This window comes from Capra hircus, chromosome 23, assembly GCF_001704415.2.
Source record: "Capra hircus breed San Clemente chromosome 23, ASM170441v1, whole genome shotgun sequence".
Classification (NCBI taxonomy): Eukaryota; Metazoa; Chordata; class Mammalia; order Artiodactyla; family Bovidae; genus Capra; species Capra hircus.
Window position 1 is genome coordinate 24,687,421 of NC_030830.1, and position 22,574 is coordinate 24,709,994.

Here is a 22,574-nt window from a genome sequence, read left to right on the forward strand (position 1 = left end):
GTTCCATGTTCCTGAGGGGGATCATCTTGCATTGCTGGAGCTGCCAGGACTCGGAGAAGGAAAGGAGGAAGAGGGGGGCCGTGCACACTGCCACAGATGAGCTGTGTGTTTGCACGTGTGCGTGTGGTGGCGGGGGGACCTCCAAGGGCACAGGGAATGATGATTGGCTGGCTTGGGGCTTACTGAAGTTTGCCGTGGAATTAGTCATCATCTCCTTATATCATGACCTTGCATTTTCCTTTGGCAACTGAGTTCCTCCCTCTTCCTTTTCTCCTCATGGCAGCAGGTAGGTGGGAATCTCTGTTTTCATGGTGTGCTGAGATGTGAGGGACTCAGCTCCTCCAGCAGGGATCGTCCACCCAGCAGGTATTCCATCTTGATTTACTTGATGATGTTCGGCTCCTGGGTCTCCAGTTTCTCAGGCAGACACTGGTACAGCTCGCCCTGGTGGGAATCTGCTGGAATCACTCTCAGTGGTGGGATCACCTCCTGTCTACAATGTGACCTCCTGGTTGGCGGGGTGTGGCTTGGAGCTCCCGCTCATCACTGCAAGGTAGGGAACCATCTTTGGTCACCTGTCCCTCCTTAAAATTGCTAACTGGCTTTAGGAGTCACAGAGGTGAGACTTTTTATCAATCAGGAAAATTTACCTGCCTTGCTGCTTAAAGCAATAGTTCTCAATGTTAACAGTGCTGCATCAGACTTACCTGAAGGTTGTGTTAAAACACAGGTTGCTGCGCTCTAGCCACACCATTCTAATTCAGTAGGCTTGGTGGCAGGGCCTGATAATTTGCATTTCTAATGAATTCCAAGGCAATGCTGATTCTGTTGATCTGGGGGCTAGTTTCTAGTTAATTAGTTTACAAGTAGATGTATTTTTATGCTTTTCAGAGGTTCACATTACCACTGTTTTCTTCTTGCTCCTCTTCTTCCATTCCATTAATAAGATTAATATATTAATCTTACTGGAATTCTTTGAGGCAAAAGAAGTACAATTCATAGCCAAAGGAAGAAAACCAGCCAGTTCTGAAAGCTCACCACCAGGTGGCACTAGAGCCACATAAGCGTTGATTAGTCCATAAACAAACCTCTTTGGCCATAGTTTACAAAGCAGTAACTAAGAATCAGGCTCCTCCAAGCTCCTGGAACACATGCATGCTGTAATTCGTCCTTTGAAGTGTTCACTAAAACCCGTAGAATGGGAACGATTGAGATGCCTTGTCTTTAAAATTTCTTTTCTCCCCCTGTATCTAACATGTTCTGAAATGAGTTCTCATTACTTACACCGTACTTGAGACTTTTAATCAATGTTAGAAAGCTAGACTCTATGTTGCACATTTCTTGACAATGTTTCACGGTCCTCTGGGTAGAAAAGACAAAAAATCATCAGCAGAATAAAGGAGGGAAAGGCTTTCGGTGATGGAGGGGGAGATGTCAAATGAGCCCCCTGTGATCCTGTGCTCCAAATGCCAAAGTTATTAACTCTGAAATGATGGAGTATAATCTAGGTCCACACTTAGACAGATGCTCACAACCTCCCCTTCCGAGTCTTCTCAGGCTCCTTAGCTCCTCTGGAAGCCTTCAGCCTGAGAAAGTCAGGACAACACAGAATGGCCCCCAACAAGAAAAGCCTCAGTCTGACTGTTTCTGTGTGGTTGTGAGTATGCACATCCATACGTGGTACTTAAGTAATATTACTGATCAAAGTCATACATATTCATTGTTGAAAATATGGGAAGTACAGAAAAGCACAGGGAAAAGGTACAAATCACTCATAATCTCTCTGTTCAGAGATACTTTCTTTTAACACATTGAATCCATGTTCTGACATACTCTTTTCCCCCAGGCAGTTTTTATATACACACACACATATACATATATACACAAAATACATATATATGTATATTTATATATAGTTGGTGGCTCAGACGATAAAGAATCCACCTGCAATGCAAGAGACCCAGGTTTGATCCCTGGGTCGGGAAGATCCCCTGGAGAAGGGAATGGCAACCTACTCCAGTATTCTTACCTGGAGAATTCCAAGGACAGTGGAGTCTGGCCAGCTACTGTCCATGACGTCACAAAGAGTCGGACACGACTGAGTGACTAACTAATTATACCCATTTGCTTTTTAAACTTCAAGTTGGTACAACAGATAAGACACTGTATTTGCAACATGTCCTTTTCACCTACTGGTATGAATGGAACCTTTCCCCATTTCATTAAGCACGCTTTTTAATGGCTGATGGTATTCTACTGCGTGGTATGTCATGATTTATTTGACCCACTTACTGTACTGAAAGCAGGGTTAGGTATGCAGTGTGCACACAGGTGCTGGATAAGGACTCTGCTAGATGGAGTGGCCTGTTTCTGCTGGGGATACTGAGTGCCGAGGGTCTGTGGATCAGGGTGAGCTTTCATCTGACTGTGAAGATACAGTCAGAGAGCACAGGCTTCTCCTTCCACTCTGCATCAGGACCAGAGCAGCGGAGGCTACACTCATCGCTCTTCACTCTGCCTCTGTGTTCGCCCAGGATCAGTAGAGGGGGAGAGTGGGACACCCTTAGAGACCCCTCATATTTACCTTTCATTTTCTCTGCTGTGATGGCAGAGGGATTGTTCTGGAGCTCGTGCTCATGGTCTGGAAACGTGGGAGGCTGTGCGGTCCTTGAGATGGAGCTGTGCTCTGTCTGGAGCAGCTCCTGGAGGGTCCTTGTGGTTAACGCTTTGTTTCTGACATGTCGCAGCGCTGTGCCCACTGAAGGAGCAGAGGAAGGATCCGGGTTGGTCCAGGTGACAACACGGAGACTACAGAGGACAAGTCCACCTTTAGGAGGACACTTTCGCATCCAACTTTCTAACACAGCGATTCCTGGTAAAGGGGCTGTAGCGGGTGCAGCATTTCTCGTTGAAGCTTTCAGTGGCATCCCCAGGCAAACAACATCCTGCTGATAGGGTGACAGTCTTACAGTTAGCATACTTTGTTAATTTTCTAGTGTCTGAGAATGACTTTCCTAAAATTAAAGATCTGGGATATCCTTGTCAATATGATCCCAGTCTTTCAGTTTTACAGATGAGGAAACTGAGTGGATTAGCTTCCTATGGCTGTCATAAATTATACAAGCTTCGTGGCTTAAAATGACCGAAATGTATTCTCTTAGAGTTTTGGAGGCCAAAGTGCAAAATCAAGTTGTTGGCAGGGCCACGCTTCCTCCTAGGGTCTAGGGGAGGATCTGTTTTCTGCCTCTATGAGCTTCTGGTGGCTGTTGGCATCCCTTGCTGCAGGTGCATCATTCCAACCCCTGCCTCCTGGTCACATGGTCTCTTTCTCTGCTGTCTCCAAACTCCCTCTGTCTCTCTGTTATAAGGATAAATAGGATTGCATTTATGGCCCACCTGGATAATCCGGGATGATTCCCTCTTCTCAAGATCCTTAATCACATCCATTGCTCTATGATATAACATCCATAGTTTCCAAGAATTAGGATGTATCTTTTTGAGGGCCACCATTCAGCTCACTCTACAGATAGCTCATACAGATAGCTGAAGCAGGGTCCAGATATGAACTTGAGTGTTTGCTTCTCAAAGAGTTCAGTCGTCTTCTCTAGAATTTCATAGACCAAGATCCATGGTAGCCACTGCCTTTCTAAATCAAACTCTAAAGTGACCCCACATGATATTGAGCATTTTAGAAACTGTATCCATGGGGTCGCAAAGAGTCAGACATGACTGAGCGACTGAACTGAACTGAGAAACCATATTAAATGTGGAAGGCGCTTTCAACTGCAATGAGGATATAAATGTTTTAAATCTTCAACTATCAATGTATATACATCTCATCAAGGACAGGGTTAGAGGTGATTATAATATATTATTTATTTGGTAACAACATAGGGGAAGTTGGGGGCTCAGGAGAATGCAAGAGTGGTTGTCCAAACGTTGGCAAGTGATTCAAAAATCCTCTACCCTCCCAAGAAGAAAGATGCTGGACTTGCAAAGGAGTCCATCCTTGGCTGGAGGAATGGAGTTTTTCCTTTAGTAGGACAGCTTAGGAAAAGTAGATGGCCCTGAGGCTATTGGAATCTGATAAGTGGGTGAGTGGGTGCGCTGGAGCTCTGCCACTGTGAACCCCGTTCCTGTGCTCTTTCCCTTCTCACAATGAGAGAGCTGCCGAATACCTGTTGAGAGTTTTTTTTTTTTCCCTGCCATCATGCTCTCTTGCTGATGCTCTTCACATTAACTGGGGGATAAGCCAGCCTTCACCTGGTCATTTGAAATGGCCCTTAAATGATGTATTCATATACTGCTACTGCTGCTAAGTCGCTCCAGTTGTGTCCGACTCTGTGCGACCCCATAGATGGCAGCCCATCAGGCTCCACCATTCCTGGGATTCTCCAGGCAGGAACACTGGAGTGGGTTGCCGTTTCCTTCTCCAAATGCATGAAAGTGAAAAGTGAAAGTGAAGTCGCTCAGTCGTGTCCGACTCTTCACGACCCCATGGACTGCAGCCCACCAGGCTCCTCCATCCATGGGATTTTCCAGGCAAGAGTACTGGAGTGGGCTGCCATTGCCTAGGACAATCTTTTTTTAAAAAGATGAGTTTTGTTTGCATTTTGGAAATGCAGTGGTATTTCATTAACACTGCAGGGCAGTGTGGGATTCAAGAGGAAATCTCTTGAGTTGCTCAAGGCAATCTGGGTTTTAATCAAAACCCCGTTCACTTGGTTGGTGAGCTGTTGAATTACATTGGGTTTCATTTTCTTCATTTCTTAAGGAGGCATTAGGTTATCCAGATGACCCACCTCAAAGGGTTGCTGTGGTAGCTAATGAAATGGAAACTTCAGGTAAAGCATGAAACAGTGTTCAAACACAAGCCCAGAGTGCAGTTATTTCTCTGCAGGGATGTGCGATGGGGAAGCAGGTGGTTGGGCTTAAAAGAAATTCTAATAGAGAAATCAGAGTTCAGTGCCAACATTCCTCAGCTTGGTTGGCTCTGTTTTTATAGGTGTCAGCTGCTTTATGCCTTCCCCACTCCTTGTGGAAGGTGGCCAACTTTCCCCTATTCACAGGGCCAGCTACACTTTTTTTTCGGGAAAAACTCAGTATTTAATTAGACTTTCAGGACTCACCAGTGTCAGGAATTCACATTTTGAGTTGACAGTTGAGATAGTTTTGTCTGATGTGATTGTGTTCTCTGCTTATGATGCTCATTAAAGGAATCGTGCTATAAAAAGTGAGCACCTACTTATGCTTGCCTTAAAAATTGCGTAACTGGACTGAGGGTTCTCTTGAAGCCACATCTTGAACCTGAGGATTTCTGTGTACATGAAGGCATTTTAACCTGTATTCTGCTGTCTTGATGAGGAGATGAGATGCTACAAGGTGGAGTAATTAGTTTCCTGTATTTTCTATATTGTACTTCCCTGGTAGCTCAGCAGTAAAGAATCCGCCTGCCAATGCAGGAGACGGGGGTTTGATCCCTGGGTTGAGAAGATCTCCTGTTGAAGGAAATGGCAACCCACTCCAGGATTCTTGCTTCGGAAATTCCATGGAAAGAGGGACCTGACAGGGTACAGTCGATGGGGTTGCAAAAGAGTTGGACACAACTTAGCGACTAAAATAAGCACATTATCGGTATCATGACCTTCTCCCACAGGTATCCCTGTGCACATCTCAGCCAGTCACCTCCAAAAGCTCTTACAAACCAGCGCTGATGACTTCACATCCAGGTACCTCAATGTTAGTGACTTCACTGTGACGGAGGATCTAAAGTCTTGCTATGAACATGTGTGGACCTTCTCCTGGTCCAGCCAGGTTGGGGACTTGCCCAACTTCATCAAGGTATGTATGGTATCCCTTTTGGCTTTATGGATTTGGTGCTCTGAAACAATTTGGTGAAAAAAAAAATCAGAATTCTATGAATGAAAACTGTCATGATTTGTGAATTTTGTTGGAATACTCAAGTAAAAGAGCTCAATGATCTTTCTGAAACTTTTCAAGATATGTTTTGTATCTCATATTCCTGATAAAGCAATTTAAACATAAGGTTGCCTTTTCTAACTTGATGTAGGTAAAGAAATTGTTGGTCAGTGTCCACCATACAATAATTCTACATCTGTTATTGGATAATTTAAGCAGATGTGATTGACTTAGATTATCATGGAGGCAGATGGCAGAGCAGAAGGAAGTTTAGGAACGGATTTGCTGTCTTTGGATAATGACAAAACCAGATGCTCTTGCATATTTAGGGTTTTAAAAAATAATCTAATGATCATCTAGCATTTGGTTTTATGAAGTGAAATCCGAGATGAAATTTTATTCTTGTTATTTGGTATTGCGGGTCATCTGGTTCTCAAACAGAATCCTTGGGTGGAGATGGAGGAAGGATGGAAGTCATCTCATGGCACTTGTTTCCTGACATTTTATTTTAGTATTTTGGATTGTAAACTTGTAAAATAGAAAAGCACATGGGAACAAAAATCTCTTGCAAGACTTGAGAGATCAGCATAGTATGCATTTTTTGGTAACTCTACTTGCAAATAAATATTCTTCTAGTCTACTGGGGCTTTCATTCACCACTACTTACTGTTAGGCTTCTAGATTTCAGGCCCGGTGTCCCTCTGTTTTCGCTCTCTAGCAATCTGATTATTGTGAATGAATGTGAAAACATCCTTTGTCATTTGTTTCAAGCAAGATTAGACTTCTGTTCCATGGCAGGATTCACCAGAAATGTGACCATCTTAGGTATCTAATGAAAACCTCACCGGAGTGAACCCTGCTGTGATCACACGTGTGGTATATGATGGTGGCGTCTTCCTTGGACCCATATTTGGAGACATGTTGGTCACTGCCAACCAATACACTCAGGTGAGAGCAGATGGGCTCCCAAAGTGAAGTACTGGCTTCAAGTCTACTGCAGCCCCTCCTTATTTGTGATGTGGGCCAATCCCAAGGGTCAGTTTTCTAATCTGTAAAACAGAGACAGCCGTGGCTGTGCTCTTTCTATTTTCACAGGGTATGGAGAGTACTCTGAAAATACAAGTGCTTTGTAAACACAACATCCAGTTGTTATAATTACTGATGCTCTTATGGTACCCAAAATAGGAATCTCTAGCTACATACTTTTTATACCTCCTCACAGTGGCCTTGGAAAGTAAATGGGCTGAGTCACTTCCTTTTCTCTTTAAAATGTCTTTTGCGCTTTCCCCTCTTATAAGTCATGTGCTTTCGAGACAGTTTTAAGATGCAAAATCTATAAGAATAATATAACCAATACCTGGGTACCCAAACAAGAATTAAAAATTGGTAACATTTGATGTATGATCCCTTCCCTCCATAAGCAAACGCTATCATAAATGTAGTGTGTTTTTAATCCTTATTTTATAGGTAAAGACTGAGAGTCTTATCTTTTTCACCACTTTTGTCTACAAGTATTGTAGAGTTCTATTAGATTAACTTTAGTCCCAGTGAGAGGGAAAGATATATAATTTATTCCCATTCTAGGACAAAAAAGACCCCAACCCAAATGTCCAAACCCACTATAATCTTCAGTTATATTGGCATTTACCAGCAAAGATAGGGCTTTTCACAGGCAGTAGGTCTTAAGTTAAAAAATATAAGGTGATAATAAGTCCTTGCACAGTTTGAATTTACTTCTATGTGAGAGGGAATTTACTCCAGACGGAGCCTATCTAATTGTAAAAATATTAGGTTTCTGCATATTAACCATCATTTAGAAATAGCCTAACATGTTGAGTCATGCTTTACAACTGAGGGTCTATTATTGGAAAATAGAAGGGAAAAATAGAGAATAGGTGAATCACTAACACATTTCAGTTTGGGCAAACTTCTCAAGTTCTTTAGGAATACCCTTGAGCATATGAAATGTGTACATCTGCTTTTAATGCTTTTGCCTTTTTCTAGGTGGTCGTGCGAGTGAATGACATACCAGCTTATTGTTCAGGTTCCTGTGCCTTTCAGTACCTTGAAGGGTCAACTCCCCAGGTCTACTCTGTGTGGTATGCCCTCGGTATGACGTGTGCTTGACATTGAAATGGGTGTCAACTTTATTTTTTAATTGCAGTGTAGTTGATTTGCAATGTAATGTTAGTTTCAGGTGTACCGCTCAGCGATTCAGTTTTATATGTATATATACCTGTAAAGGGAAAGTGAAGTCGCTCACTTGTGTCTGACTCTTTGTGACCCCATGGACTGAAGACCATCAGGCACCTCTGTCCATGGGATTCTCCAGGCAAGAATACTGGAGTGGGTTGCTTTTTCCTTCTCCAGGGGATCTTCCAGACCCAGGGACTGAACCTGTATCTCCTGCATTGCAGGCAGACGCTTTACCGTTTGAGCCACCAGGGAAGCCACGTACACCTATAAATCTACGTCTATATGTGTGTGCATGTGCGTATGCTTGCATGCTCAGTCGCTCATCATGTCTGACTCTTTGTGATCCCATGAACCTTAGCCTGTCACGCGCTTCTGTCCATGGAATTCTTCAGGCTAGAATACTGGAGTGGGTTGCCATTTCCTATGTGTATACTTAGTTGCTCAGTCATGTCTGACTCTTCACAAGCCCATGGACTATAGCCCACCAGGCTCCTCTGTCTATGGGGATTCTCCAGGCAAGAATACTGCAGTGGGTTGCCATGTTCCACTCCAGGGGATCTTCGCAACCCAGGGATCAAACCCAGGTAGCCCACATTGCAGGCGAATTCTTTACTCTCTGAGTCACTAGGGAAGCGCCTTTCCAGGTGATCTTCCCAACCCAGGGATCAAGCCCGTGTCTCCTGCATTGGCAGGTGGATTCTTTACCACTGAGCCACCTGGGAAGCCCCATATATGTGTGTATATTTGTTGTTGTTCAGTTGTGTCTGACTCTTTGTGACCCCATGGACTGCAGCACACCAGACTTCCCTGTCTTTCACCACCTCACAGAGCTTGCTCAAACTCATATCCAGGCAGTGATGCCATCCAACCATCTCATAGTCTGTCGTCCCCTTCTCTTCCTGCCTTCAGTCTTTCCCAGCATCAGGGTCTTTTTCCAATGAGTCAGTTCTTCACATCAGGTGGCCACAGTATTGGAGTTTCAGCTTCAGCATCAGTCCTTCCAATGAATATTCAGTATTGGTTTCCTTTAGGATTAACTGGTTTGATCTCCTTGCAGTCCAAGGGACTCTCAAGAGTCTTCTCCAACACCAGAGTTCAAAAGCATCAATTCTTTGATGCTTAGTGTTCTTTATGGTCCAATTCTCACATCCACACATGACTACCGAAAAAAACCATAGCTTTGACTAGACAGACCTTTGTTGGCAAAGTGATATCTCTGCCTTTTAATATGCTGTCTAGGTTTGTCATAGCTTTTCTTCCAAGGAGCAAGCATCTTTTAATTTCATGGCTGCAGTCACCATCTGCAGTGATTTTGGAGCCCAAGAACATAAACTCTGTCACTGTTTCCATTGTTTCCCCATCTGTTTGCCATGAAGTGGTGGGACCAGATGCTATGATCTTAGTTTCTTGAATGTTGAGTTTTAAGCCAACATTCAAAAAAACAGGTTTCCATGGATATATATATGTAGTCTTTTCCAGGTTCTTTTCCCCTATAGATATTACAAAATATTGAGTATAGTTCCCTGTACTATGCAGCAGGTGCTTGGTGGTTATCCATTTTATGCATAGTAGTATGTAAGTGTTACTCCCAAACTCCTCCTTTTCCCTCCCACAACCTTTCCCCTTTGATGACCATAAATGTGGGTTTATTTCTTTTGCATGAGTGTGTGCAGGGTGTGGGGTTACTGTTTGTGTGTGTGAACTTTAAGATCAGAGTGATTTGTTGGAGGGTATGTCCCTGGTGATGGCTGAATAGAGGGTACATCAGCTCATGGGGTGAATATTTAGTGGCACAACAAAAGGGCAACTTTTAGCTAATCTAAATGAAATGGTCATGATTTGAAATGGTAGGTTTTTGATGACTTAAAATGTTGTATATTCTTTGTCCCTTGTTTCGAAATATTCTTTAGTTTTTTCCCCATTTTTTAACTGATTAGTGATTTGTCATTCCTAGTTTAAGAACATTTAAGTGGAGGGCTCTAGGCTATTAAAATAAACACAGATTCCAATGTATGAGTCAGCATTCAATTCCTTGAATTTTGAGAGAGGAAGGTGAGAGGGAATGGATATTTGACAGAGTTCTCATAAATGGAGTGATATTGCTGAGAGATGATTTCTTTCTTCTTTTAAGATGCCGTTGGCCTACTGGTTTATATTACTGGAACTAGTTTCTCTGGTGACTACGAGGCCCTGCAGGTTACAGTAAACAAAACAAGTTGCAAAGTTATTTTCTCAAACCAAACAAACGTGGTGTGTCAGACAAGCCTGCTGCCTGTTGGAGTGCATCAGATCTTGATGTTGGTGAGACCCTCTGGTCTTGCCATCAATGCCAGTGGAGGAGGCCTCTTCCTAAATGTGGAACCCAGACTGGACGCTGTGGAGCCTTCTCGAGCTGCAGACATTGGTAATCTGTGGGGACCCGCATTGCATCTGATGCTCTGAGACCCTCGTTCTTGCCAACCTGCAGGAATCTAGTCTCGCCATGTAATAAATTCCGTATCCACTGTGGTTCACAGCTTTTTGTTTTCTGCCATCAGCATGTCTTCTAATGAGTAATGGACGTTTGAGCCCTTAAATGAAGTCACTTGCCACATAAAATACCATAGTTTGGTTGATGGTGTCAGGCATCACGGGGTCAATCATTAAGTCACTGGGACAATCTGATCAAGTGGAAATGACACTAGGTGGGGATTTGGGACATGTGCCTGTCAAAGTCAGAAGTGTGACCTTAGATATTTCATATACTCTGTGGGACTTAGTTTCCTTATAATGATGAGGGTGGGCCTGGTATCATTTACTGAGCACCTCTTCTAGGCCGTTGTAAGCCCTAAATGCTAACAGTTGCCTGAAAGATGGAATTAATATCCTCATTTTTCAGATGATATAATAGTGGTTCTAAGAGAAGAGTGATCTGCTCAAGGCCTCCTGATGAAAAGTGCAAGTGGCTAGGACTTCAGCCCATGAATTTTGAGGGGGACACCGTTCAGGACTCCTCTTTCTGGTGTTGAACCTAGGGTTGGGGTACCCAGTATGTGGCTTGAACCCCTTAGTCCCCTGGAAGTGTCCCCGAGCCTGTGACATTCACCTATTCTTCTGTCCCCTGTGAGGATCGTGACTTGATTGCTTCTCCTCCCTTGCCACCCGACTTGGTGTAGATCTTTCTTACAGCCTTGGTTGTAGAAGAGCCTTTCTGTCAGCCTTCAGGTTGTTAGCAGTGAGCTCTGCTCCACATGTAGGTGTATCTTTGATGTCTGTGTATCCGTCTTCTCTGCCGTCCTGATCTCTCCAGATAGAGCTGTTTTATAAGATATTTTAAATGTCCAGCCGAAAATCCCTTTACTTTTATTTTTGGAATTTTGTTTTCTGGCTATTGGCATTTATTTTTCATTGAATTTTAAAATCAGCTTGTTTAATTTAAATTTAATTTTTTTTTTAGTATTTTTATCATAATTGCGCTGGTGCTTTGGTTTAACCCAGAAAGATACGCCATCTTATGATGCTCACTTTCCGTACATTTACTTTAGTTTTCTTATTTAAGTTTTAACCTATCTGTTAGAGTCAACAGCAGCATTTCAAAGCTTTCTTCAAGTTTCTTCATATTCTTGAATTGTTCTTGTCCAGATTGTTTCCAGATATTGTATTTTTTATGTTGGTATTGTATGTTGGCTCTTCTTCAGTGTTATTCTTTACCTTAGAAGTCTATTGTGGTCATGCCCTGAATCTTCAGGGCATATTTATATCTGTAACTTCAGGGTAATATTCCAATCAGTCACATGCTACTGAAAGGTCTCCATCAGGTTGTATAAGTTTCCTTTCTCTCCCTGACACATGTGCCATCTCCTCACTCTGATATATCTCTATTTGGTGGCTTTACTGCCTCTCCTGTATCCCTTTCTGGAGAGATGGCAGACCAGAGTCATTGCTCATCCACAAGAAATGGGCTTCCTGTCCATCAGGTGGATCAAGGGCTGCCCTCCAAATGGGATATCAGTGTGACTGGTGCCATCCCTCCTTGTATTGACACTATGATTGCTATAGTTGCTCCTCAGTGGTCAGCACAGGAGTCCTGATGACACCAGGTGCTGATGACAGTCACTTCTGTATCATCGTGGAAACCAGAACCTTGTTGGTGTGGTACCGTATCACAAAGCTGGAAAGGCTAAGGCTGTCATTTAAAGATGAGGGAATGGGAATTCGCTGGTAATCTGGTGGTTAGGAATCTGCACTTTTGCTGCGGAGAGCATGGATTTAGTCCCTGGTTGGGGAGCTTAAGACCTGCAGGCCATGCAGTATGGCCAAAAATTGAAAAAAAAAAAAAAAAGAAGAAGAAGAAGATGAAGGAGACGAGAGCAGTGAATTCAGGGACAGTAGTGCAAATGACCTGCTGTAAGTGGCAGAGCAGTCTGTGGCCCTGCCTCTGGGACCCTGTTCTTTCTTCCACTTTAAACTTCCTCTCTTGTACTCTTTTCTTATGAAAAGAGTTTAAGTTTTATAGAATTGACAGGGATGATGTTTAAAAATCTTGAGCAGAAAGAGTTTTCGAAAACCATTTACTTTATTTCTCTGTTCCATGATTGTGTCGTATCCCTATGTTTTATTCTCGGATATCTCCTTTTCTCTGCCCTCTAGTCACTGTATCTCCCACCTTATTTAGTAGTTTATATCTTTAACTCCAGTCTCTTTCTGCATTTTGAACGTGCCTTGTGTTTTGACTATGCAGCTTCATGTTTTTCTTTCACCTGTTTCTTGTATGGGTTGTCGACTAGCACAGCTGTGTGTCCCATCTGAAAGTGTTGCTTCTTTGCAGGAGGTCTCTGGGCCACCGTCCGAGGCTCTGGTTTGGATAATGTTAACCTGGTGTTATTTGGATCCCAGTCTGGCGTCATTAATGTCACTACAAGCAGCTCACAAAGAATCCAGTGCAAAGTTCCATCCAAAGTAAGTGGAATCTTTTGACACCTCCTTTCTGGGTAGGTGACCATTATTAAAGTGCAGTTAATTATGTGTAAGGTTCTCAGTGGATCATTTCTTAGAACTAAGTTAACTGACATGATCTTCTCATCATGAGAGCATGTTTACTTGTATTGCTTACATGTACGCACTTCTGCTATGAAGTGGGAAGCTGACCCCACCAGTGTGGCTTGTAATTAGCATCAGTTAATATCTTTTAAAAGAAAATGACCAGACTGTCCCAGTCCACACTCTTAATGAATATTAGTGCCACTGAGTAAATATATTAATCTAGTGTACATTCTGAGTGTTGGTTTGCAAGACATATATCTTATAATTTTGCTTCTTTCTCAAGCAAACAGCTTAGTTTTCATCAGCAATTTTGTTTTCTGGCATGGATGGGACTGGTGAAACTTGGAATATTCTAGAATGTCTGCATGTATGTGTGCTAAGTTACTTCAGTCACGTCTGACTCTTTGCAAACCTATGGATTGTAACCCACCAGGCTCTTCTGTCTATGGGATTCTCCTGGCAAAAATACTGGAGTGGGTTGCCATACCCTCCCCCAGGGCATCTGTCTGACCCAGGGATCGAACCTGGGTCTCCTGCTTGGCAGGCAGCTTCTCAACGACTAGCACCACCTGGGAAGCCCTTCTTTTCTCCAGGGGACCTTCCCAACCCTGGGACTGAATGCAGGTCTCTTGCACTATAGTCTGATTCTTTACTGTCTGAGCCACTACTCAGCCCTGGGATGTCTGGTTCCTATGAAATAAATAGCTTAGTTAATCCTAGTTACTCCCTACTGCTTCCCTGTTCCCTTAGAAGCAAGTCCCTTGGCTTTCTCATCCCTCTTCAGTTGGTTCGGTCTCATAGATGGCACAAGAGGTTTGGGTTCCAGGCCCTTGCCTACTGCTGTGGGAGAGAGTCATGCTCACAGCTGAGCTTGAACCTCCTATTCAGAGTTCACTTCAGTGCCATCAACATTCCTAGCACATCCATGATCCTCAAAGAAGGCTGTCTGCCAAACAATAAAGATCTCTGAAAGAAGAGATAGTTCAGAATAAACTTTGATCTTTGGTCTCGTATTTTTAATCTCATCTCATAATATTCAAATATTATGAAATATTAGCTTTTATATATAAACTGCATGCAGTTCTAACAAATGCTTGTATTGTGATTCATTTCTTGTTATTGGACATTTAGATAATTTCCAAAGTTTCCTGTATTTATTGTGTACTCACCATGTGCCAATATAAAAACACAGACATATAAAGCTTTTGATACAGGTATCCGGTTGTCTGAAACTCTTTTTAAATTAATGCTCTCATCGTCACATGGGTGCCTGCTTTCTGATCCCTTGGCCAACATTGAATATCAGCATTTTAGTATATATTGACCATTTTAATGGGTAAAATTTTTACTGATTGAATTTCTTTCACTAGAGAGAATAAACATTAGGAAAATCAACTTTTAAATTTGAACCAAGCAATGCATGCGAAGTTCAAAAGAAAATGATAAAACAATCGCTGTCTTTCCTATCTCACTTCCCCATTCTTCAAGTCCCCCTTTCTGAAACAACTACTTTCAATTCCTTTGATTATAGTTACAGAACCATTTTTTGGTTAAATCAATAAACCGTATTTAAATGATCATGGTAGAATCAGGCAATATATATTTTTTATAGTTTGTTGTTTCTTAAAGTTTTTTTTTACATGTCTTCCTTGTAATAAAAATACTCTATATTAAAAAAAAATTCTTTATATCAGTTGCTCTTTTTTCTTGACGCTTTCTCTTCTGCTTCAATTTAACTTGGTGATTTCCAGATTTATTTTATAGGTTTCATCCTAGTGTTTCCCTTGATTGCTCTCCCGAATAGATTCACTGTTTCTTAGAATTTCTTTCTCCTTTTTGGTTATTGTTTATTTTTTCAGGTCATATCTGTAATAAATAGTCCAAGACAGAAAATGTGGGAGGAAGTTTTCTGAGTACTTAAATGTCTGAACGTATGCTCATACTTGATGGATAGTTTAGCAAGATATAGATGTTTATTTGAAATTGCTCTTTTTTTTTCAGAACCAATTGATGTGTTAATTGCAAATCACTCTTATTTACTCTTTAATCTGTTAGATACGGCACTTACCTTACCTATTCTAAGTACTAGTCATTGTGTGTGTGAGAGAAAGAGAGAGAAAGCGACTTGGAAGTAGCAATTATATTCTTTAAAAACAATTTTCTTGAAATTAATCTTTTAAACTAATTCTATATGGACTTCACTCACGTCAGTCTTATTTGCAGAGTTTTGATTTTAAAAATCAATTTTCAGGGGGAAGATGGACCTACTGTGAACGTGACTGTTATCTTGGGGGGCCGTTCTGTGGTTCTTGCCATGGCATTTACGTATGTGTCCTCTTTAAATCCAGTAATCGTGTCTCTCAGCAGAAATGGAAGCGGCATAGCAGGTAAAATACCTCATCCTGGAGGAGATTTTCATTTTAGACCACTGATCCTATAAGAAAGGCAAACAATGGCCTTATTAATTTTTAATGAGTGTAGTATTATATTTTGGATGGAAGTTATTTTTCTGAGAACCTGGAGACTGATATTCTCATCTTTGTGTGCTCAGTTGCTGAGTTCTGTCTGACTCTTTGTAACCCCATGGACTGTAGCCCACCAGGCTCCTCTGTCCATGGGATTTTCTAAGCAAGAATACTGGAGTGGGGTGCCATTTCCTCCTCTTGGGGATCTTCCTGGCTCAGGGATTGAACCCACATCTCCTGCACTGGCAGGCGGCTTCTTTCACTGAGCCGCTTGGGAAGCCCTTTCTCATTTTAGCCATCATTAAATAAATCTCCTCATATATACTTTTCTCTCTGTGAAATTGAGAACCATTTCTATCTTGAAAATGGGAATTCAACGGTAAAAATTCAGTAAATGTTTATTGCACCTATCATGTGCCAATAATAATAGCACAGACATATAATTAGAATTACTCTTTGTCATTAACTGATAGAATTATTAGCCTCAGTTTACAGATTAGGAAACTAAGGGACAGAGAGAATAAGTAACTTGTCTAAGATGTTACTTATAATAAGTGCTAGAGCAAGGATTTGAACTCAAGCCGCCTGGTTGCAGATTCTAAGCACCCAGCCACTTATAGTTTACTATAAAACAGCATTTGGGGCAGCAGTTCCTATTGTAGCAGTAATTTGGTATGATTAGAGAATAGTATATTCTGATGAACTTGTTCCTTGAGAGACATGTATAGAAAAAATGAATTCTTTAACATTCCAACTGCATTAAATGACTTAGTCTTTGATGCTTTAGATGATACAACAGGATGGAACTATGACAATTTATTATCATGTCTGTATAGATTTGGAAGAGTAGCGGGTAGCGTGGTGTTTTGGTTAATTGGATGCCAGACGACAGAGTTTATGGCAGACATGTCTAAGGGTTTATTATACAAGACCATCAAATTTCCCAAGAAACAGCCTGGACTCCATCCTTCTGGTAGTATTTTCATTTTCCATTGCTCAAGAGTACATAAATAAAGGAGGTGTCCTTTAGCTTCTCAATATTATTCAGCTCAGATAGTGCAGAAGAAGAATTTGCTGCCTGAGGCGACCAAAGTGTGTAAAATTCCTTAGTGGTATAGATTCTTCCCAACGAAGTAGAAAAGGGAGGAGGGAGCCCTGTGTTCTATTCAGATTTCAGTGATTTTGGCTTTTAATAAAATTTCCCACCTATAATGAAAAGAATAAATACATTGCATCAGTGCCTCAAAGGCATCTCATATTAGCTTGACAATTGACCAAGAGCCCAAGGAGTTCATGTTATTGATATATACAACATGATGCATTATTTGCAGGATTTCCACTTGCACTGAGATCTTTCTACAGGCAGAATAAAGAAGAACATGTTATAAAACCCCAAGTGAGGGATACCCTACTGGGAAAGTCTGTTTGGAAAGTTGGAGGGTATTAATACATATCTCCATCAAGAAGATGCTGATGCTGATGATGACAACAGCATCAAGAAGAAATCAGAGAGAAAAGAGGAGCAGGGGAGGGAGGAGAAAGAGTTTGATGTGAGGGACCATTAGTGTGGTTTTTGTCATCAGCGCTAGATTTGAATGAATCCCAACTTAACCACTCCCAACTTGCCCACTTGAGCAAGTTACTTAAAATTTTTTGCCTTTTTTTTTTTTTTAATGAAAAGGGTACTGGCATCTTTATTTTTAATATTTGTTTATTTGTTCTTAGCTGTGGCACTCAGGATCTTTGATTATGGCATGAGAACTCTTAGTTACAGTGTACAGGATCTAGTTCCCTGACCAGGGATTAAACCGATCTTTGATCTTTGTTATGGCATGAGAACTCTTAGTTACAGTGTACAGGATCTAGTTCCCTGACCAGGGATTAAACCTCGGCTGCCTGAATTGGGAGCATGGAGTCTTAGCTGTTGGACCACTCCCTTAACTTTCTTTATTTTTAGTGTCTCCAGTTGTTAGGTGGGAATAATCCTTTCAAGGCAGTTGGCAAAAATGGAGATAGAGTAGGTAACAGTACCTAGCCCACCCAGGAACTAACATGGGGTAAACACTCAATAAATGCTTTGTTGAAGTGAACACCATCATTCTGCCAGACACTGGATGTGGAATAAATGGGTCAAAGATGACCTCTGTACACTGGCCTCGTGTGTCTTCCTCCTTTAAGCAGGGGGGGAATCCATCAGCTGAAAACTCCGCCAATGCCAAATTCAAATTCTTTCACACCCAGTTGTTTTAAAGAAAGAAAGAAAGAAAGGAAAGTCACTTAGTCGTGTCTGACTCTTTGTGATCCCATGGACTGTAGCCTACCAGGCTACTCCGTCCATGGAATTTTCCATGCAAGGGTATTGGAGTGGGTTGCCATTTCCTTCTCCAGGGGGTCTTCCCGATTCTGTGATGGAACCCAGGTCTCCCGCATTGCAGGCAGACACTTTACCATCTGAGCTACCAGGGAAGCACCACCCCCACCCCTGCACCGCCCACAAGCATATTTATTTAACCTTTTAGAGCCCATCTGCTTTACACACCCGACAAAAACGCATTTAACATCTGATAGCCATAGATCAGATCAACCTGGAGGACTCAGAGCCATTACCACCCTGCAAAGCTCTCTGACCCAGAAACTACCCACTGGGATGCTAAGTGACTCATTATGTGAGGGGCATAGAAGCTGCCTCTCTGATCTCTTTCTCCCCTAGAAGTTCTTTGCCCTCCTCCTCTACTGGGTGGCAGTCTCTGATTGATGCTTCTGGAAGGTCTCCAGCTGGCAGGTTTCCCCACCTATGGAACCTGTCAGAGCACCATCTCCACGTATCTTGTTCTGTGCTCCGGCCACCTTGTGATCATGTCTTCCCAGTCAACCCTGAAATTTTTGTACTCACTACACTGAGGCTTCAGACCTGACAGTAGGAATGAGGTTGGGAAGACAGGAAGAAGTGAAGAGGATGCGGAACAGGGAAGAAAATGAAGTTAGCTTTCTTCAGCCACAGAACCATCTTTAACTTGGCCTCTTTCCATACAATCCTTACCTGTGTCCACATGTACCTGGAATTCCAGGAAGTCACCCCTGCTCTTTCCTTCTCTCCAAGTCACTGGGTGATTAAATGAGAAATTGCTATAAAAGGCAAAGCTTTGGGTAAAACTGAAGTTTTTAGAATCAAATTGTAAATCCTTGACTCTCTATCAGTCCTTATTGGGATTTATCTTTCAAATTGAATTTCAGGCACTATCTTGCCCACAGGGCCTTTCTTGATATTCAGACGGTGGCTCTGATTTGAACAATGCCATGCCTAATTTACGCCTCTTTATGGCTTGTCTTGTTCTGAAGCTTTTTCGGCACCTATTTTTATTAACTTTGGAGGTTCTTTGAGGGCAAGGGCCATATTTAACTTATTTTGTGCCTCTGTGGCATATTCTTCTTTATACTCAAGAAATATTTGAGGTAAAATGAAGTATTCATTTTATTCATGTACAATGAATGCTCATAATATACATTGCATTTTAGTAGAGTTGCTAATAAACTAAAAAGCCATTGAGATATTTACAAGACTGGGCTCAGGCCCTCACATTTCCATTAATCATCTCTGAGACCTAGACTTCTGAGCCTTGATTTCCTCAAAAGCAAAATGCTGGTCCTGCTAACTGTCCGAATACTGTTATCAGGCCAGTGTGAGGGTCGAATGGGATAGTATAGGTGAAAGGACTCCATAACTGTGCATTGTTGTTGTTCAGTCACTCAGTTGTGTCTGACTCTTTGCAGCCCCATGGACCGCAGCGTGCCAGGCTTCCCTGTGAATGACTGAATGCCTATATGGCACTGCTATGGGGCTCAGTGCATACTGGAGACAGAGTTTTAGATTTTCATCTTCAGAGAAGTGGAGGCTAAAAAAGAGGTCACGAGGTGTTACTTTCTGGTTATGAAGACCATCATAACTACTTGATTTGCCTCGACACTGAGATGAACTAGTGCTTCTTGAGTATAATCATTCTGACAATTTTGCTTTCTGTGCCCTTGAGGTTATAGGCTGTAGCTCCATTAAAAGAGTTGTAAGTTTCATGAAAAAAAAAAAAAAGGTTGACATTAAAACTCTTGATTAGAGTATTATGCACAGTACTGACCGTGTGTTTAATCCAGAAAGATAGTTTTAGAATTGAATACGTGATTGAAGCACCAATCCACTTCACAGGGGCTAATGGATTTTCTTCAACACAGGAGGTGAGATCCTTTCCATTGGAATGGTGCTGCCAGTGAACCACACAGATCTGGATGCTGAAGTCTGCGTTGGGGACACCAGGGCTTGGGTCCAAGCGCAGACAGCTCAGGGCCTGGAGGTGGTGCTCCCCCCGCTGCCTGCCGGGCTCCATGGAATCTCAGTCTCCATCAATGGAGTCCACATTCACGCACAAGGGTGAGGTGGACTCCTGCCATTCATTATAGCTCTCCTGATGGTCTAATGATTCAGCTGAGGAACTCTAGCTTTGCGTTAGGTCATTATTTTTTTCTTCTTCCTCTGAAGTTAAGAGATAAACACACTAGAATCCTAAAATTTGAACAAATCTTAGAGATCTTACAGGACAGTTTACTCTCAAGTCCAATTTTTGGCTTACTAGTTGGGGAAAGGAGAACTTTCTGGAGCTAAGATGTCATGTCTCTTGGTTGGGCCGGGGTGGGGTGGGCACCTCTATGTCAGGAGGAAGAATCTGTGCTTAATAAGAGACTGCTTTCACTAAGACCTTTAATTAGACTGTATCTTGGGCTTTGAATAAATGCTGTCAATTACTGCACAAGCTGTTCTCAGTCCTGTTCACCCTAAAGTCCCTCTGCCCAGCATTTCTCCGGAAGTTCCCTCACTTCATTCCAGAAAGTAGCTAAACTCAGGGAGACTGATGTGCCCACCGGATGCCCGTGCAGGAAAGCGTCCCCCACAGATTCTTTTCTACACTATTTCCCTCCTTCTCTGGTGGGCAGTGCTGGTCTCATAGGCTTTCCGTCACAGCCCCATTTCTCTTTTCTTTCTAATATACACGTCTCTGCTGTTTTGTGTCTTCTTTTCTCCTGACTTTCAGTTATTTCATGACCATCTCCTCATTTTCTGTAGGGTGGATCTTCACATCCAGTACATCACAGAAGTCTTCAGCATCCAGCCTCGCTGTGGGTCCCTTGTGGGTGAGTGGCTCTGGCCTGACTGGTTTCATGTATTCTGTAGGTCTACTCCCTGGCTATTCAGGTTTCCTGGATTAATAAACTAGTGAGGCTAGAGATGGGGCTGCAGGGAGAGGCACTTTGCCCTGCCCTGGGAACTGCGTGGTGTACTTTGGAGTGTGTGAAACTCAGGATTCTTTAGCCCAGTGAGTTCAGAAAATTAAGGAATTTTTATGAAAAATAGGTGTGTCTAGTTTTCTTTTTTTTTTTTTTAATGGAAAGAGGCTGAAGTATCTAAAAAGTGGCACATCTTGAGTACATATCACCAAATCGCTTTGCTATACACCAGAAATGAGTGGAAATGAGCATGACTTGTAGACCAAGTACAGTTCAACTGAAAAAAATACAGAGAACAAGTGAAGAGCTTCCCGAGTTAGCATTTCGATACTGCTTATGCAAGGAGAGGAGACATGAGTCTCTGATGTCTTTACTTGCTCTGGGATGCAGATGAAGGACCAGACAGAGTCAGGAGATGGATGGGAAGGAGTGGGTGGAAGGGAGCTCCAAGAGAGAGGGGATGTATTTATACGAATAGCTGATTCACTTTGTTGTTCAGCAGAAACTAACACAACAGTGTAAAGCAACTATACCTCACTAATTAGAAAAAAAACAACACAAATGCCAATATGGGAGATGTCAGGACTGGACAAATAGAGAAATATAGAAAACGATTCATCTTCAGAAAAGAGAAAGAAAGCTATGTATTTGCATGTGATAATCGTTGTGACGGCGTATGAAATAGCACATTGTTCATTAGAATTTTCTTATTAAATTGTAGTTGATTTACAATGTTGTGTTAGTTTCAGGTATACAGTAAAGTGAATATATATACATATATCCATTCTTTTTTAGATTCTTTTTCCATGTAGGCCGTTACAGAGTCTCAAAGTGTTCCCTGCGTTCTATAGTAGGTACATTATCCTTTTTGAACATAGTATAATCCTTTTAAAAGCTGCTTTACTTTACCGCTGATTTGGTGATGATAAGGGGTACATGGCTCGCATCCCTGTTCTGTAGCGAGAGTTTGGCCCTCAACTAGAAAGTGAGACAATATGACTAGCGCAGCAAAATCACAAGCATGCTTCAGTGGCTCTTGATATGTGACATACAAATACACATATGACTATGCAATATATGGATTACTGAAACATTATATAGACTAACCTAGAAGATAAGTAGAAGAATTCAACAAATTTAATTTTTCATCAGTGTGTTAGCTGAATATCAGTTCAGTTGCTCAGCTGTGTCCAACTCTGCGACCCCATGAACTTCAGCACGCCAGGCTTCCCTGTCCATCACCAACTCCCAGAGCTTGCTCAAACTCATGTCCATCGAGTTGGTGATGCCATCTAACCATCTCATCCTCGGTCATCCCCTTCTCCTCCTGCCTTCAATCTTTCTCAGCATCAGGGTCTTTTCCAGTGAGTCAGTTCTTCGCATCAGGGGGCCAAAGTATTGGGGTTTCAGCTTCAGCATCAGTCCTTCCAATGAATATTCAGGACTGATTTCCTTTAGGATTGAGTGGTTTGATCTCCTTGCAGCCCAAGAGACTCTCAAGAATCTTCTCTAACACCACAGTTGAAATCCATCAATTTGAACTGGTGCTCAGCTTTCTTTTTGGTCCAGTTCTCACATGCATACATGACTACTGACAAAACCATAGCTTTGACTAGACGGAACTTTGTTGGCAAAGTAATGTCTCTGCTAATGCTGTCATTTTGGCCATATATAGAACAATATACATATACTCTGCATAAT

The 22,574-nt window shown here is 42.1% G+C and overlaps 1 protein-coding gene across 1 annotated transcript in view; it reads left to right on the forward strand.

Moving 5' to 3' along the window:
* PKHD1 (polycystic kidney and hepatic disease 1 (autosomal recessive)) overlaps nt 1-22,574 on the forward strand; it is a 450,125-nt gene that overhangs the window by 42,126 nt on the left and 385,425 nt on the right. Inside the window, exons 22-31 of the mRNA XM_018039183.1 lie at nt 415-553; nt 2,748-2,875; nt 5,657-5,841; nt 6,745-6,867; nt 7,924-8,029; nt 10,247-10,519; nt 12,923-13,053; nt 15,389-15,524; nt 19,827-20,022; nt 20,713-20,780. Of these exons, the coding sequence (XP_017894672.1) occupies nt 415-553; nt 2,748-2,875; nt 5,657-5,841; nt 6,745-6,867; nt 7,924-8,029; nt 10,247-10,519; nt 12,923-13,053; nt 15,389-15,524; nt 19,827-20,022; nt 20,713-20,780 (1,485 nt within the window). The remainder of the gene's footprint in view (nt 1-414; nt 554-2,747; nt 2,876-5,656; nt 5,842-6,744; nt 6,868-7,923; nt 8,030-10,246; nt 10,520-12,922; nt 13,054-15,388; nt 15,525-19,826; nt 20,023-20,712; nt 20,781-22,574) is intronic.